This window comes from Triticum urartu, chromosome 7, assembly GCF_003073215.2.
Source record: "Triticum urartu cultivar G1812 chromosome 7, Tu2.1, whole genome shotgun sequence".
Lineage (NCBI taxonomy): Eukaryota > Viridiplantae > Streptophyta > Magnoliopsida > Poales > Poaceae > Triticum > Triticum urartu.
The window spans coordinates 143,112,570-143,129,018 of record NC_053028.1 but is presented as its reverse complement, the minus strand read 5'-3'; the positions used below and the strand labels follow the sequence as shown (position 1 = coordinate 143,129,018).

At 43.7% G+C, this 16,449-nt stretch overlaps 1 protein-coding gene across 3 annotated transcripts; it reads right to left on the bottom strand.

The window, feature by feature from the left end:
- Positions 1-287: 287 nt before the first annotated feature.
- LOC125520631 (probable glucomannan 4-beta-mannosyltransferase 3) lies at positions 288-5,625 on the bottom strand. Of its 3 annotated transcripts, XR_007288778.1 has the most exons (11): positions 5,162-5,625; positions 4,933-5,031; positions 4,327-4,579; positions 3,576-3,686; positions 3,343-3,479; positions 2,988-3,101; positions 2,506-2,705; positions 2,223-2,417; positions 1,359-1,560; positions 1,186-1,239; positions 688-816 (listed from the first exon to the last, which is right to left on the bottom strand). XR_007288778.1 is itself a non-coding variant. In XM_048685594.1 (9 exons), the coding sequence occupies exons 1-9, from the start codon at positions 5,531-5,533 to the stop codon at positions 660-662; spliced, it is 1,638 nt and encodes a 545-aa protein (XP_048541551.1). In that variant the 5' UTR covers positions 5,534-5,622; the 3' UTR covers positions 288-659. The 3 variants fall into 3 exon arrangements, 1 of the variants encoding a protein (XP_048541551.1); XR_007288777.1 differs by lacking the exon at positions 1,186-1,239 and having other exon boundaries at positions 288-816; XM_048685594.1 differs by lacking the exons at positions 1,186-1,239; positions 1,359-1,560 and having other exon boundaries at positions 288-816; positions 5,162-5,622.
- Between the last annotated feature and the right edge of the window lie 10,824 nt (positions 5,626-16,449).

Here is a 16,449-nt window from a genome sequence, read left to right as displayed (position 1 = left end):
CCAGTGTGCAAAATTGCGACCTTCATCATTAAAAATGGTTTCAATGGAGTGAGAGACCAAACATACACAGGATCAAGAATATCTGCTATAGAGTTGGGAGTCAAATATTGAATTCGATACTAATTGAGAGATGAAACATGGAAAGGGGTCCAATGAACCCAAATAAGCTAACATATGGGATTGACAAGTAGAGTCTATTATTCTCATGTTGTCAGACAAGCAAGCCCTCAAATTATTATCAGGAATAAGCAACGACAGGAGATACAAGTTGCTCACAGAGAAACACATATAGGCACAACAATCATATTCCAAACCGACGTTGCCCGAAAAATGTTGTTTTGTCCAATAACCTGTTTAGTGGTACAATGTGATTGTATTCCCAAATTGTGCTGATAGCACAATCCCGGTAAATGTAAGAGCAAAAGTACCCCGCAAAAAAAGAGAGCAAAAGTACAATAACAGTGGAAAGTTGTTACATGGAAATGACGTTTTAGATTTCCACCAGCCTGTTTCTAGAAGGCAGCTGCGCTTCGCCTGATGCTATTCACGGCAAAAGGGATGAGGTTATTACATAGAAAATATTCCCTAGAAAAAAAGGTTGTTACATCATGCCTACAGTGAAGATATAGTTCCCGTGGTTGGATCAGTTGTTATGGCTGCTATGAGTTAGAGGTTCCGCAGAAACCAGTGCCCACAATGATAAATGTTATAGCCTGCAGATATATGTAGATGAAATAGAAGTCGCTTCCATACACCAAGTTGTAGGTCGCACAAACGAAAAGGAACACAGCAAACAGAAGTTCTGACACTGTCCATCTGCAAGAGCATGAAAATGATAACATTGATCATATCAGAATTTCAGAAAGGCAGGGATCCAGTAAAAAAAAAAGAAAATATCATATGGTTAGGTGGCCAGTGGTGTGCACACCCAAGAAGAAAGGTGGGCTAGGGTATTCATAATTTGGAAAGATTTAATGTCAGCTTACTATGTAAGTGGTGGTGGAATCTTAAATCCAGAGAAGGGATGTGCAGAAGATAGCGAGAAAAAAATATAAGATTGATGGAGGGATATATCAACTTCATAGCACAGTGAATTATTCACCATGTTGGGCTGATCCGATCAAAATCAAAGACTTGTATCTCAAAGGGAAAAAGATGATGGTTGGCAATGGAAAACAAACTGACTTTTGGGGACACAAATGGTGCAGTGACAAGCCTCTTCTATCTACCTTTCCTGATCTGTTCGAATGAACAGAAGAAGACAGTTAAGCAAATGGCTAACACTGGTTGGAATATGACATTTAGAAGATGGCTGAATAATAAACAAAGCAGACAGTTGCATGAGCCAATGTATATACCTTTCTGATGCTGGTCCTGATAGATCATTTAGACATCTCTGGAAAACAAAACTGCCCTTGAAAGTTAAATTTTGGTTGTGCCTTATATGGCACAATGCCATTGCCACAAAGGACAACATGAACTATTGGTGCCGGGGATAGACCTGGGTGCTTCCCCCAGTACTTTTGGTGGATTCCACATTATCTGCCTTATAGTAGAAACCTGCATTGTTGGCACTTTGGAAGCTCAGAAATAGAGCTTGTTTTGAATTTAAGCTAGTTAGATCATCTGCTGAATTCATTTGTTATGTTGTGTCCTTTATAAACTATACTATTGGGCAGCTCTCCAGAATGATGGTGATCGTGCAATGCTGGAACAAAGTGCTGCTGCTCCTCAAAGGACGACGCTGGAGCATCATGATGATGGAAGAAGGGAGCAAGGAAAGGCTGCTCTGATGATTGCTGGAGGAACTGGCAATAATGATGAGGAAGACGCAAAAAATGTGACCCAAGCAATGGATGAGGACTAAAAACTTGGAGACCCAGCTTCTTGGATGCTATGAATGGGGTGTGCACTTGCATGTGCTGATGTTTGGGGTGTGGTTTTCCCCCTTGTAAGATAAAATTCTCTCTTCTGCTGGGTTGGCTTTACTTTTCGTTACGAGTTTTAGTCTCAGTTTTCCCTGCTAGCGGTGCATGCGGCAGGAGGGGGTATTGCTCTCATGAGCTGATATGAACCCTACTTTCTAGTTTCTTTTGTTGCGCCAAAATGCTGTTTTATGTTTGTTCCATTATCTTTTGATAGTGGAGCCCGATCCATTCTTGGATTGTATGGAAAAAAATATCTATGACACTTGGAGGTACACAGGTTCAGTTATCTTTTACCTGTCCCAAAACCTGCAGCGAGGCCTTTCAAGTATCTGAGGCACTGGCTTTGTATTGCTTACACTGCCAAGCTTCTCCGTGACCACCCACTCGTTTACGCTTCCCAACTCCAGCAAACCGATGAACGTTGCCTTTGTTCGGTGAAAAGACATGACATTCTCAAAGAGGATCCAGAATGGTATGAAGTGGATAGAACTGTGAAACAGCGAGTTAGGAACCAACATTTCCTATCTGGCATGGACATATTCATGCTAATTAACAAACTCTTCTGAAAGCATCAAACCTTGGATTTCGGACGGCGTATAGAATGGTTATTGCTGTTGGAATGTAAACCACCCCCCAAGCAGGAATTTTGATCTCGGGAATTAGCACCGAAAATGGGATCACTACACAGTAGAGCACGAAAGGTAGCACATGAGCAACAACCTTCCTCACCAAGAAGAAGCTGTATAGCAAATAAAGCTTCCACCAAAGTGACACCTCCTGCTCAGGATCTAGATGATGTCAGATAAACACCAAAAAGGAAACATAAGAGTAATGATTTAATCGGACATTCAGATTATGCACAAAAACCAGGGTACGAAACGTCTACAAAAATAAATTTCAAGCTCATGCATATTATTTTTTTAACATAAAGGCACCCCCGGCTCAATGCTCATGCATACGAGACCAAAATATATCACCTATCATGAGGCATAACATCACTAGATTTGTTTCATGCAAACACTACTTGATTGTGTGTGCTAACATAACAAGTGGGATTACCTTAGTAAGCAATATCTCTGCTCCCATCTTTCGGAATAAATTTGCTGCCCCACATGTCCAACGGTGCTGTTGACGGCGATATGCCTTCAGATTGCTTGGCAGTTCACTTTTTACCTGTGTTCCAGTAATAATCGAGTTACATCACGTCACGTGTAAAATATTGTAAAGATGGTGGTCAACCCAGGTTGGTTGGCCATTAGAAAAAAAAAACAAGTCACCCTGCTTCTCTCAAGATTACATCTTATTTTCTATTTTAGAATTGTTAATTATTTTTCAAATGTAAAAACGTATAAACAATATAGTTTGGCATAAAGATTGAATCCATATGAGTATGTTAGTACCATGACTAACCTACCTTGACATCGCCAACATAGACAAATTTCCATCCTTTCAAGCCTGCTCTGACTGCCAAATCCATGTCTTCAACTGTGGTTCGATCATCCCAGCCCCCAGCTTCCTTGATGGCAGAAATTCTCCATACCCCAGCAGTTCCTGAAGTTTTTAAAACAAGCAGTTCCTGGAGTTAAATAATTAATCCTACAGGGTTGCGGAGGGTTGAATTGATAATAGGAAAGCTGGCTGTTATACCATTAAAACCAAAGAAGGCAAATGTGGATGAACCTGCCTCCTGCTCTACTTTAAAGTGATAATCTAGTGTCATCTTTTGTATCCTTGTCATCAGGCATTCATTGGGATTAACTGCAAAATCGTCCCAAAATGCCAGTCAGCAAGTTTCCTGTCAATTGGAACAAGAGATGCATCAGACAGATAAATCCTACTCGGTTAATGTAACTTGTTGTGCATCATAAAAGGTCTATTATTATATTTCCTTTACAAAATATAGTCAGATTTTATCCTTTTTTCTCCAGTTTGGCGGTTCTTATTGTCAGCCTTACTTAACATGGACATGAAATGGTGGTTTTTGCTCATCTCCTACATAACATAAGATTGGTGCCATGTTACTTACTACAGCAAGGTGGATTACAGATTTGCTAGTAGCATTGTCAGAGAATAGTATTGCTAACCAGATGAACTAAGAATGAAGGTACACCCTTTGTTTTTATTTACTCCACATATTAGCTTTGTCTCAAGTCAAACTTTGATCAAGTTTATACACAAAATTATTAACATCCACAGTAGCAAATTAATACCATTAAATCATCATTAAATATATTTTCACATCATACATATATATATATATATATATATTTGTTATTGTGAAAGTTTATATTATTTCCTATAAACTTGGTCAACCTTTATAAAGTTTGACTTAGGTCAAAGCTAATATGTGGAGTAAATAAAAACGGAAGGAGTAAATTTGACTGGTTTCCAGGCTTACCGAACTCCCAGCGTGCTTGAACAAGAGCAATTTGTGGATTACGTGCGAGATATGGGATGGTTCTCATGAGGAAGTCGGGTTCCGGTTGGAAATCGGCATCAAATACAGCGAGGAAATCACACTGTTGGACATAAGCATGCAGCATCCCCTCTTTCAGTGCACCAGCCTTGTATCCTTCTCGATTGTTTCTGACCTCGTATTTTACGTTCTTGCCTTTCTTAGCCCAATTTATGCATTCCAGCTCCACCAGATCCTATTGAAGCACACAGCAAGCCAACAGCAAAATCAGTACCACTACCGAATCAAAGAACTCAAACTAATATGTACGAGTACTTATTTCTACCCAAAGGCTCAACTAATTTTGCATTTGTCTATAAACTGCTGCAACAGGTATCCTCTCCCGGTCATCCAGTCTCTGCTATGGAAAAGAAAGCTACCCTGTTTCTTAATCGAGTTCGCCGTACCAAAATGTCTCAGTTGCATTAGTCTACCACATTTTTCGACAGCCATGAATTGGAAAGGCCAAAAGTACAGCTACTTTCCAAATGTCGACAAGTACTACAGCGCTATAGTACTACTGGTTCAACGCGCAATAGGCCTTTTTACCTTGATCGTTGGATCCGTGGAATCGTCCAGAACCTGTACGATGACCCTATCCGACGGCCACGACAGCCCGCACGCTGCTCCAATCGAAAGCTTGTACACCTGCGCCCAGCACAAGAGGCAAATCGAGGTATAGCGCATTTTTACGAAGGATGAAACGAGGCAGTATAACGTACGTATACGTGTATGTGTACACGAACAGCTACTTAATTACAGGAATACCCACGCGTACCTCTCTCTCGTTGTACATGGGGATTTGGACGAGCACCATGGGGTAGCCGAGGAGGCCGCGCTCCTCGTCCTCGCCGTCCTGGGCGCCGAGCGGGCCCGCGCTGTACCGCCGCTCGGGGCGGCGCCGCACGAGGCTGGCGGCGGCCATGAACACGGCCTCGGCGAGCAGCATGGCCGACATGGCGAGGCACGCGCCCGACACCGCCGCGAGCGCCGGCGCCACGGCCCCGGCGCGCACCGCGTCCCAGCCCCGCAGCAGCTCGCCGCCGCCCGACGCGCGCCACCACCGCAGCAGCGGCAGGCCACCAGACCCGCCGAGCCACTCCGCCTTCGCCGCCGCAAAGGCGGCGGCCCCCTCGCCGTCGCCGGCCATGCGGCTGCGTGCGCCTCTTTTTGGCTTTTCGAGGCTGCTTTTCCAGTTGTGCGCGTCGGCGCGCAAGGGGGGCGCCTTTGCCCAAGCGTATACTAGGCGAGTGGAGTTCCCGAGGAGGCACCGGCACGTTAGTGGCTTGTGAAGATGACATGTGGGACCTGTGCCGCACTCGCGTTGCCGCGCCGACGTGGAGCCCGCCTGTCACGATCGTAGGTGGGCAAGCAGGGAGGTCGCGCTCGTGGGCGAGGGGCTGGGAAGATGCCAAGACGAGGCGGGCGTGGGGGCCGAGGGAGTCGTGGTCGGCGTTTGATTTCCGGCTTTTGTGGCCGTGGTGGCTGATGGGCACCGGCACCGGCCACCCACCGGCCACCGGAACCGGCGCAAGCACACGGTTCGAGGGGTGGTTGCGCCAGCACGTGCAGTACGAGAGCTTTTCCACCTCCCGAATTGGATGCGCCCCGTCGTGTTGCTCGTGGCGCGCTACCGGACAAGCAAGTTCGCTCTCTCCCATCTGGCTCAGACTAGTCACAGTGGGAGTAAGGCCAACTCCACCGCGTGACCCATCCGGACGCCCGCTTTTGTCTAATTGAGGTGTAATTTGGCGGACGTCCGAAAGACGGACAGACATATGGGACATCTGCACCTAACGCGCATAAGGCCTGTGAAATCTCAAACCGTCCGCCCCGCTTCGTCCCCAGCCCACAACGCCGCCCCGCGCGAACCCCGCCTCGCCGCGAGCTCGCCGCCGCCCAGCCACGTCCTCGCCGCCCCAGCCTCGCCCTCGTCACGGCACCGCTCCGCGCTCGCCTGTGCCTGCGCCGCGTCCACCCGCGTCCGTGCCCCGACCGCGCCGCGCCTTCTGTGGCCGCCCGCGCCCCGACCGCGCCGTGCACGCCGTGCCCTCTTGCACTGCGCCCTCCCGCACGCGCCCGCCCGCGCCTGCGCCCTGCGGCTCGCCCGCCTGTGCCTGCGCCCGCGCCATGCCTGCGTCGCGCCGCCGTCCCGCTCGCGCCCGCCCGCCCGCCGCGCCCGGCCGCGTCGCCTGCGTCGCGCCCGCCTGCCCGCCTGCGCCCTCCTGCACGCGCCCGTCGCGCCCGCCCGCGCCCCGGCCGCGTCGCCTGCGGCATGCCCGCCCGCCCGCCCGCGCCTATGCCCCTGCGGCTTGATGACCCACAAGTATAGGGGATCTATCGTAGTCCTTTCGATAAGTAAGAGTGTCGAACCCAACGAAGAGCGGAAGGAAATGATAAGCGGTTTTCAGCAAGGTATTCTCTGCAAGTACTGAAATAAGTGGTAACAGATAGTTTTCTAATAAGGTAAATTGTAACGAGCAACAAGTAACAAAAGTAAATAAAGTGCAGTAAGGTGGCCCAATCCTTTTATAGCAAAGGACAAACCGGAACAAACTCTTATAATAGGAAAAGCGCTCCCGAGGACACATGGGAATATCGTCAAGCTAGTTTTCATCACGTTCATATGATTCGCGTTCGATACTTTGATAATTTGATATGTGGGTGGACCGGTGCTTGGGTGTTGTTCTTACTTGAACAAGCATCCCACTTATGATTAACCTCTATTGCAAGCATCCGCAACTACAACAAAAGTATTAAGGTAAACATAACCATAGCATGAAACGTATGGATCCAAATCAGCCCCTTACGAAGCAACGCATAAACTGGGGTTTAAGCTTCTGTCACTCTAGCAACCCATCATCTGCTTATTACTTCCCAATGCCTTCCTCTAGGCCCAAATAATGGTGAAGTGTTATGTAGTCGATGTTCACATAACACCACTAGAGGCTAGACAACATACATCTTATCAAAATATCAAACGAATACCAAATTCACATGACTGCTAATAGCAAGACTTCTCCCTTGTCCTCAGGAACGAACGTAATTACTCACAAAGCATATTCATGTTCATAATCAGAGGGGTAATAATATGCATATAGGATCTGAACATATAATCTTTCACCAATTAAACCAACTAGCATCAACTATAAGGAGTAATCAACACTACTAGCAACCTACTAGCACCAATCCCGGACTTTGAGACAAGAATTGGATACAAGAGATGAACTAGGGTTTGGAGATGAGATGGTGCTGGTGAAGATGTTGATGGAGATTGCCCTCTCCCGATGAGAGGAGCATTGGTGATGATGATGGTGATGATTTCCCCCTCCCGAAGGGAAGTTTCCCCAGCAGAACAGCTCTGCCGGAGCTCTACATTGGTTCTGCCTCGGTTCCGCCTCATGGCGGCGGAGTCTCGTCCCGAAAGGTTGCTTCTTTTTTTTTCTCATTGAAAGACTTCATATAGGAGAAGATGGACGTCCGAGACCCACCAGAGGGCCCACGAGGTAGGGGGCGCGCCCCCCACCCTCGTGAGAAGGGTGTGGGCCCCTGGCCTTCATCTTTGGCATGAATTTTTCTTTATTTCTTTTAAGACGTTCCGTGGAGTTTCAGGACTTTGGGAGTTGCGCAGAATAGGTCTCTAATATTTGCTCCCTTTCCAGCCCAGAATTCCAGCTGCCAGCATTCTCACTCCTTATGTAAACCTTGTAAAATAAGAGAGAATAGTCATAAGTATTGTTATATAAAGTGAAATAACAGTCCATAATGCGATAAATATCGATATAAAAGCATGATGCAAAATGGACGTATCAACTCCCCCAAGCTTAGACCTCGCTTGTCCTCAAGCGAAAAGCCGATAACAATAAATATGTCCTCATGTTTAGAGGTAGAGGCGTCGATAAAAATAAAATACGGAAATGCAGGCATCGTGATTATTCTTATAACAGCAACATATATAGGTTTTGTCATATGATTACTTATGTTCAAGTGATGATCTATTCACAATGCAAAAGTATAAATCATAAACCTTATTGGGTTCCAACAAACTATAATCTCAGTCACTGAAGCAATTGCAATTTATCATAACATCGGAAAGAGTCTATGTCAGAGCTAAAAAGCAAGTCCACATACTCAACTATCATTTAGTCCTCCATAATTGCTAACACTCACGTGATACTTGTGGTTACAGAGTTTTAACCGGACACAGAGAAAGATAGGGGCTTATAGTTTTGCTCCACAACCTTTTACCTCAAGGGTAATGTCAACAATAATGGTTCATGCTCCCCTGCATCCAATTAGATGTATATATATCATGTTCTTTCCAACATGCTGAGCTTGCCAAAGGATAAAATGAAAGAGGAAAGGTGAAGATCACCGTGACTCTTGCATAAGGTAGAAGATAATAATAAAGGATAGGCCCTTCGCAGAGGGAAGCAGAGGTTGCCATGCGCTTTTATGGTTGGATATATAAAATCTCAATGTGAAAAAACGTCACTTTATATTGCCCCTTGTGATATGAACCTTTATTATGCAGTCTGTCGCTTTTATTACTTCCACATCACAAGGTCGTATAAAGCTTATTTCTCCCACACCAATCAATCATACATATTTAGAGCAATTTTTATTGCTTTGCACCGATGACAACTTACTTGAAAGATCTTACTCAATCCATAGGTAGATATGGTGGACTCTCATGGCAAAACTGGTTTAGGGATATTTGGAAGCACAAGTAGTATTTCTACTTGGTGCTGAGAATTTGGCTAGCATGAGGGGGAAAGGCAAGCTCAACAAGTTAGAGGAACCATGACAACATACTTTATCTCAGATATAAGAAAGACATTACTCATTACGTTGTCTTCCTTGTCCAACATCAACTCTTTAGCATGTCATATTTTAATAAGTGCTCCCAATCATAAAAGATGTCAATGATAATATATCTATATGTGAAAACCTCTCTTTCCTTATTACTTCCTATTAATTACAACAATGACCAAAGCCATGTCTGCCAATTCCCAACAACTTTTAATCATCATACTCTTTCTATGTGAAATCATTACTCTCAATAAGATCAATATGAACTTTTTGTTTCTTTTTGTTCTTTTCTCTTTTCTTTTATTCACCCAAGATCATGACAAAATAGTCAAGCCCTTGACTCAACACTAATCTTTATTATATAGCTCACGGACTCGATTACATAGAGAGATCATAAAGCAAAACTCAAAACTAGATCATGCCATAAACTTTATTCTACTAGATCAAAATACTACTAATAGGATCGAACTAAGAAAAACGGTAAAGATAGGAGATGTGATTGTGATACGATACCGGGGCACCTCCCCCAAGCTTGGCAGTTGTCAAGGGGAGTGCCCATACCCAGATACTCAATTCTTCTTTGTTGGAGGAGATGGTGGAGGTGTTGTTGATGATGCGGGCTTGTCATCCATCTTCCAAGGCATAGGTTCACCATCATAGAAAGATGATCGAGTCTCTGGAATCCTCAAATCTGCAGCCAAACTCATTTTTTTGAATCTATATTCATACTCATAGTTTTGGTTTTGAAGGTCATAGACTTGGGCTTGGAGGTGCTCGATCTTCTCATGTAGCTTGAAGATGGCCTCCTCGATGTTCTTGGCATCCGGCTTGTAGTTGTTGGTGAACTCCGCGAGCATCACATGGCTAGCGTTGATTCCACACTCCACCATCCTTTGACACTTGAAAACTTGTTGCTCCACTGCTTCGAGCCTTGTCTCCATGCTTCCGATCCCCTTTGGTCCCTCTTCATCGTGGATGTGCAGCAACCCATCACGCATCTCAATGGTTTGAGGGTGTCGCAGCACCTCCGCGAGGTAAGGGTTGATGACCTTCTCGAAGAACTTGTCCTTGGAGGCGCTTGGGGCCGTCATGATAACCTAGATCTGTCAGAAAAACAGCTCGAAACAAAAACAGGAGATTTTTGTGTGATACGGGAGTCAAAACCTTCGGGAGAATATATAATGAATTTTTACCGACCAAAATACATAACGTGCAAGAAAACAGAGTCTGGAAGGCACACGAGGTGCTCACAAGGTAGGGGCGCGCCCAGAGGGGTAGGGCGCGCCCACCACCCTCGTGTCCTTCCCGGACTGCTACTTATTTTTCTATTTTTCTAAATATTCCAAAACGGAGAAATATTACCTTAGAAATTGTTTTGGAGTCGGTTTACTTACCGTACCACATACCTATTCCCTTTCGGAGTCTGAAACGTTCCGGAAAGTGTCCCTTATGTATTCCTTCGGGGTTACAGTTTCAATAATATTGGTTTCAACATTTATGGGATTACCTGAGATATAATGTTTGATTCTTTGACAGTTTACCACCTTCGGATTTGTGCCTTCGAAGTTGTTGATTTTTATTGCACCAGAATGATAGACCTCCTCGATAACATAGGGGCATTCCCATTTAGAGAGAAGTTTTCCTGCAAAAAATCTTAAACGAGAGTTGTATAGCAATACATAATCACCTACATTAAACTCACGCTTTTGTATCCTTTTGTCATGCCATCTTTTAACTTTTTCTTTAAATAACTTGGCATTTTCGTATGCTTGGGTTCTCCATTCATCAAGTGAGCTAATATCAAATAACCTCTTCTCACCGGCAAGTTTGAAATCATAGTTGAGCTCCTTAATAGCCCAATAAGCCTTATGTTCTAGTTCGAGGGGTAAGTGACATGCTTTTCCATATACCATTTTATATGGAGACATACCCATAGGGTTTTTGTATGCAGTTCTATATGCCCATAATGCATCATCAAGTTTCTTAGACCAATTCTTTCTAGACATATTAACAGTCTTTTGCAAAATTAATTTGAGCTCTCTATTGCTCAACTCTACTTGACCACTAGACTGTGGGTGATAAGGAGATGCAATCCTATGATTAACATCATATTTAGCAAGCATTTTACGGAAAGCACCATGAATAAAGTGTGAACCACCATCAGTCATTAAATATCTAGGGACACCAAACCTCGGAAAAATAACTTCCTTAAGCATTTTGATAGAAGTGTTATGATCAGCACTACTAGTTGAATAGATTCTACCCACTTAGTAACGTAATCAACAACAACTAAAATATGTGTATATCCATTAGAGGCAGGAAAAGGTCCCATATAATCAAAGCCCCAAACATCAAACGGTTCAATTACAAGAGAATAATTCATAGGCATTTCTTGACGTCTACTAATATTACCAATTCTTTGACATTCATCACAAGACAAGGCAAACTTACGGGCATCCTTGAAGAGAGTAGGCCAATAAAAACCAGATTGCAATACCTTATGTGCAGTTCTATCTCCAACGTGGTGTCCTCCATAAGACTCGGAATGACACTTGCGTAGGATCTGTTCCTGTTCATGCTCAGGTACACAACGTCTAATAACACCATCTACTCCTTCTTTATAAAGATGTGGGTCATCCCAAAAGTAATGTCTCAAGTCATAGAAGAATTTTTTCTTTTGCTGGTATGTGAAGCTAGGTGGTATAAACTTAGCAACAATATAATTAGCATAATCGGCATACCATGGAGTACTACGAGAAGTACTTATAACATTTAATTGTTCATCAGGAAAGTCATCATTAATAGGTAGTGGGTCATCAAGAATATTTTCTAACCTAGACAGGTTGTCTGCCACGGGGTTCTCGGCTCCTTTTCTATCAACAATATGCAAATAAAATTCTTGTAGCAAGAGAACCCATCTAATAAGTCTAGGTTTAGCATCTTTCTTTTCCATAAGGTATTTAATAGCAGCATGATCAGTGTGAATAGTTACTTTAGAATCAACAATATAAGGTCTGAACTTATCACAAGCAAATACAACTGCTAAAAGTTCTTTTTCAGTAGTAGCATAATTTCTTTGAGCATTGTCTAGAGTCTTACTAGCATAATGGATAACATTTAATTTGTTACCAACTCTTTGCCCTAGAACAACAGATACGGCATAATCACTAGCATCGCACATAATTTCAAAGGGTAAATTCCAATCAGGCGGCTAAACAACAGGTGCAGAGACTAATGCTTTCTTAAGTATTTCAAATGCTTCTACACAATCATCATCAAAGACAAATGGTATATCTTTTTGCAATAAATTAGTCAGAGGCCGAGAAATTTTTGAGAAGTCCTTAATGAACCTCTTATAAAATCCAACGTGACCAAGGAAACTTCTTATACCTTTGACGTCCTTGGGACAAGGCATCTTTTCAATAGCATCAACCTTGGCTTTATCAACTTCAATATCTCTTTCAGAAACTTTGTGCCCCAAGACAATACCTTCATTAACCATAAAGTGGCACTTCTCCCAATTCAAGACAAGATTAGTTTCTTCACATCTCTGCAAAACTCGATCAAGATTGCTCAAGCAATCGTCAAAATAAGAACCATAGACCGAAAAGTCATCCATGAAAACCTCACAAATCTTTTCACAAAAGTCAGAGAATATAGCCATCATGCATGTTTGAAAGTTAGCAGGAGCATTACATAAACCAAAAGGCATACGTCTATAAGCAAAAGTACCAAAAGGGCATGTAAAAGTAGTCTTTGATTGATCTCTAGCCGACACAGGTATTTGAGAGAAACCAGAATAACCATCTAGAAAGCAATAATGTGTATGTTTGCATAATCTTTCTAGCATTTGATCAATAAAAGGTAAGGGGTAATGATCTTTCTTAGTAGCTTTATTTAATTTGCGGAAATCAATTACCATCCTATAACCTATGATAATTCTTTGTGGAATCAATTCATCTTTATCATTAGGAACAACACTAATACCTCCCTTCTTAGGGACACAATGGACAGGACTTACCCACTCACTATGAGCAACGGGATAAATTATACCTGCCTCCAGAAGCTTAAGTATTTCTTTTCTTACCACTTCTTTCATTTTAGGATTCAGACGTTGTTGAGGATCACGAACTGGTTTGGCATCTGCTTCCAAATTTATTTTATGTTGACATAGAGTGGGACTAATGCCCTTAAGATCATCAAGAGTATATCCAATAGAAGCACGATGCTTCTTCAGAGTTTTCAATAATCTTTCTTCTTCATGCTCTGAAAGGTTAGCACTAATAATAACAGGATATATCTTCTTTTCATCAAGATAAGCATATTTAAGATTATCAGGCAACGGTTTAAGCTCAAACACGGGATCACCCTTGGGTGGAGGAGAATCTCCTAAATTTTCAACAGGCAAATTGTGTTGCAGAATAGGTTCCTGTTTAAAAAATACTTCATCTATTTCCCTTCTTTCATTCATGAACATATCATTTTCATGGTCTAGCAAATAGTGTTCTAAAGGATCACTAGGAGGTACGGCAATAGAAGCAAGACCAATAATTTCATCCTTACTAGGTAATTCTTCCTCACGATGTTGTTTACTAAATTTAGAGAAATTAAACTCATGAACCATATCATCCAAACCAACAGTAACAATATTCTTAGTGCAGTCTATGGTAGCATTGACAGTATTTAAGAAGGGTCTACCAAATATAATGGGACAAAAGCTACCTTGTGGAGAAGTAAGAACAAGAAAATCAGCAGGATATTTAGTTTTCCCACACAAGACTTCAACATCTCTAATAATTCCAATTGGTGCAATAGTATCTCTATTAGCAAGTTTAATAGTAACATCAATATCTTCTAACTCAACAGGTGCAATTTCATTCTTAATTTCTTTGTATAAGTCATGAGGTATAACACTAGCACTAGCACCCATATCACATAAGCCATGATAACAATGATCTCCTATTTTAACAAAAATAACAGGCACGCCTACCACAGGTCTATGTTTATCCTTATCACACGGTTTAGCAATTCTAGCAGTTTCACCTTTGAACTGAATAACATGCCCATCAATATTATCAGACAAGAGATCTTTAACAATAGCAATATTAGGTTCTACTTTAACTTGCTCAGGAGGTGTATAAGTTCTAATATTTCTTTTATGAACAACAGTTGAAGCTTTAGCATGATCCTTTATGTTGGGGAACGTTGCAGAAAACAAAAAAATTTCCTACGGTTTCACCAAGATCCATCTAGGAGTTCATCTAGCAACGAGTGATCGGATTGCATCTACATACCTTTGTAGATCATGCGCGGAAGCGTTCAAAGAACGGGGATGAGGAAGGCGTACTCGACGTGATCCAAATCACCGGAGATCCTAGCGCCGAACGGACGGCACCTCCGTGTTCAACACACGTACGGTCAGCGTGACGTCTCCTCCTTTTTGATCCAGCAAGGGGAAGGAGAGGTTGAGGAAGATGGCTCCAGCAGCAGCACGACGGCGTGGTGGTGGTGGAGCTGCAGTACTCCGTCAGGGCTTCGCCAAGCTCTACGGAGGAGGAGGAGGTGTTGGAGAGGGAGAGGGAGGCGCCAGGGCTTAGGTGTGGCTGCCCTCCCTTCCCCCCACTATATATAGGGCCAAGGGAGAGGGGGGAGGGCGCAGCCTTGGCCCTTCCTCCAAGGAAGGGTGCGGCCAGGGAGGAGTCCATCCTCCCCAAGGCACCTAGGAGGTGCCTTCCCCTTTTAGGACTCTTCCTTTCCCTCATCTCTTGGCGCATGGGCCTCTTGGGGCTGGTGCCCTTGGCCCATATAGGCCAAGGCGCACACCCCTACAGCCCATGTGGACCCCCGGGGCAGGTGGACCCCCTTGGTGGACCCCAGGACCCCTTTCGGCACTCCCGGTACAATATCGATAATGCGCGAAACCTTTCCAGTGACCAAAACAAGACTTCCCATATATAATTCTTTACCTCCGGACCAATTCCGGAACTCCTCGTGACGTCCGGGATCTCATCCGGGACTCACAACATTCGGGTTACTGCATACATATTCCCTACAACCCTAGCGTCACCGAACCTTAAGTGTGTAGACCCTACGGGTTCGGGAGATACATGTAGACATGACCGAGACGCTCTCCGGTCAATAACCAACAGCGGGATCTGGATACCCATGTTGGCTCCCACATGCTCCTCGATGATCTCATCGGATGAACCACAATGTCGAGGATTCAAGCAACCTCGTATACAATTCCCTTCGTCAATTGGTATGTTACTTGCCCGAGATTCGATCGTCGGTATCCCAATACCTCGTTCAATCTCGTTACCAGCAAGTCACTTTACTCATACCGTAATGCATGATCCCGTGACCAGACACTTGGTCACTTTGAGCTCATTATGATGATGCATTACCGAGTGGGCCCAGTGATACCTCTCCGTCACACGGAGTGACAAATCCCAGTCTTGATCCGTGTCAACCCAACAGACACTTTCGGAGATACCCGTAGTATACCTTTATAGTCACCCAGTTACGTTGTGACGTTTGGTACACCCAAAGCACTCCTACGGTATCCGGGAGTTACACGATCTCATGGTCTAAGGAAAAGATACTTGACATTGGAAAACTCTAGCAAACGAACTATACGATCATGTGCTATGTTTAGGATTGGGTCTTGTCCATCACATCATTCTCCTAATGCTGTGATCTCGTTATCAATGACATCCAATGTCCATAGTCAGGAAACCATGACTATCTGTTGATCAACGAGCTAGTCACCTAGAGGCTTACTAGGGACATGTTGGTGTCTATTATTCACACATGTATTACGATTTCCGGATAACACAATTATAGCATGAATAAAGACAATTATCATGAATAAAGGAAATATAATAATAATGCTTTTATTATTGCCTCTAGGGCATATTTCCAACAGTCTCCCACTTGCACTAGAGTCAATAATCTAGTTACATTGTGATGAATCGAACACCCATGGAATTCTGGTGTTGATCATGTTTTGCCCTAGGGAGAGGTTTAGTCAACGGATCTGCTATATTCAGGTCCGTATGTACTTTACAAATCTCTATGTCTCCATCTTGAACATTTTCATGAATGGAGTTGAAGCGACGCTTGATGTGCCTTGTCTTCTTGTGAAACCTGGGCTCCTTGGCAAGTGCAATAGCTCCAGTGTTGTCACAAAAGAGTTTGATTGGCCCCGACGCATTGGGTATGACTCCTAGGTCGGTGATGAACTCCTTCACCCAT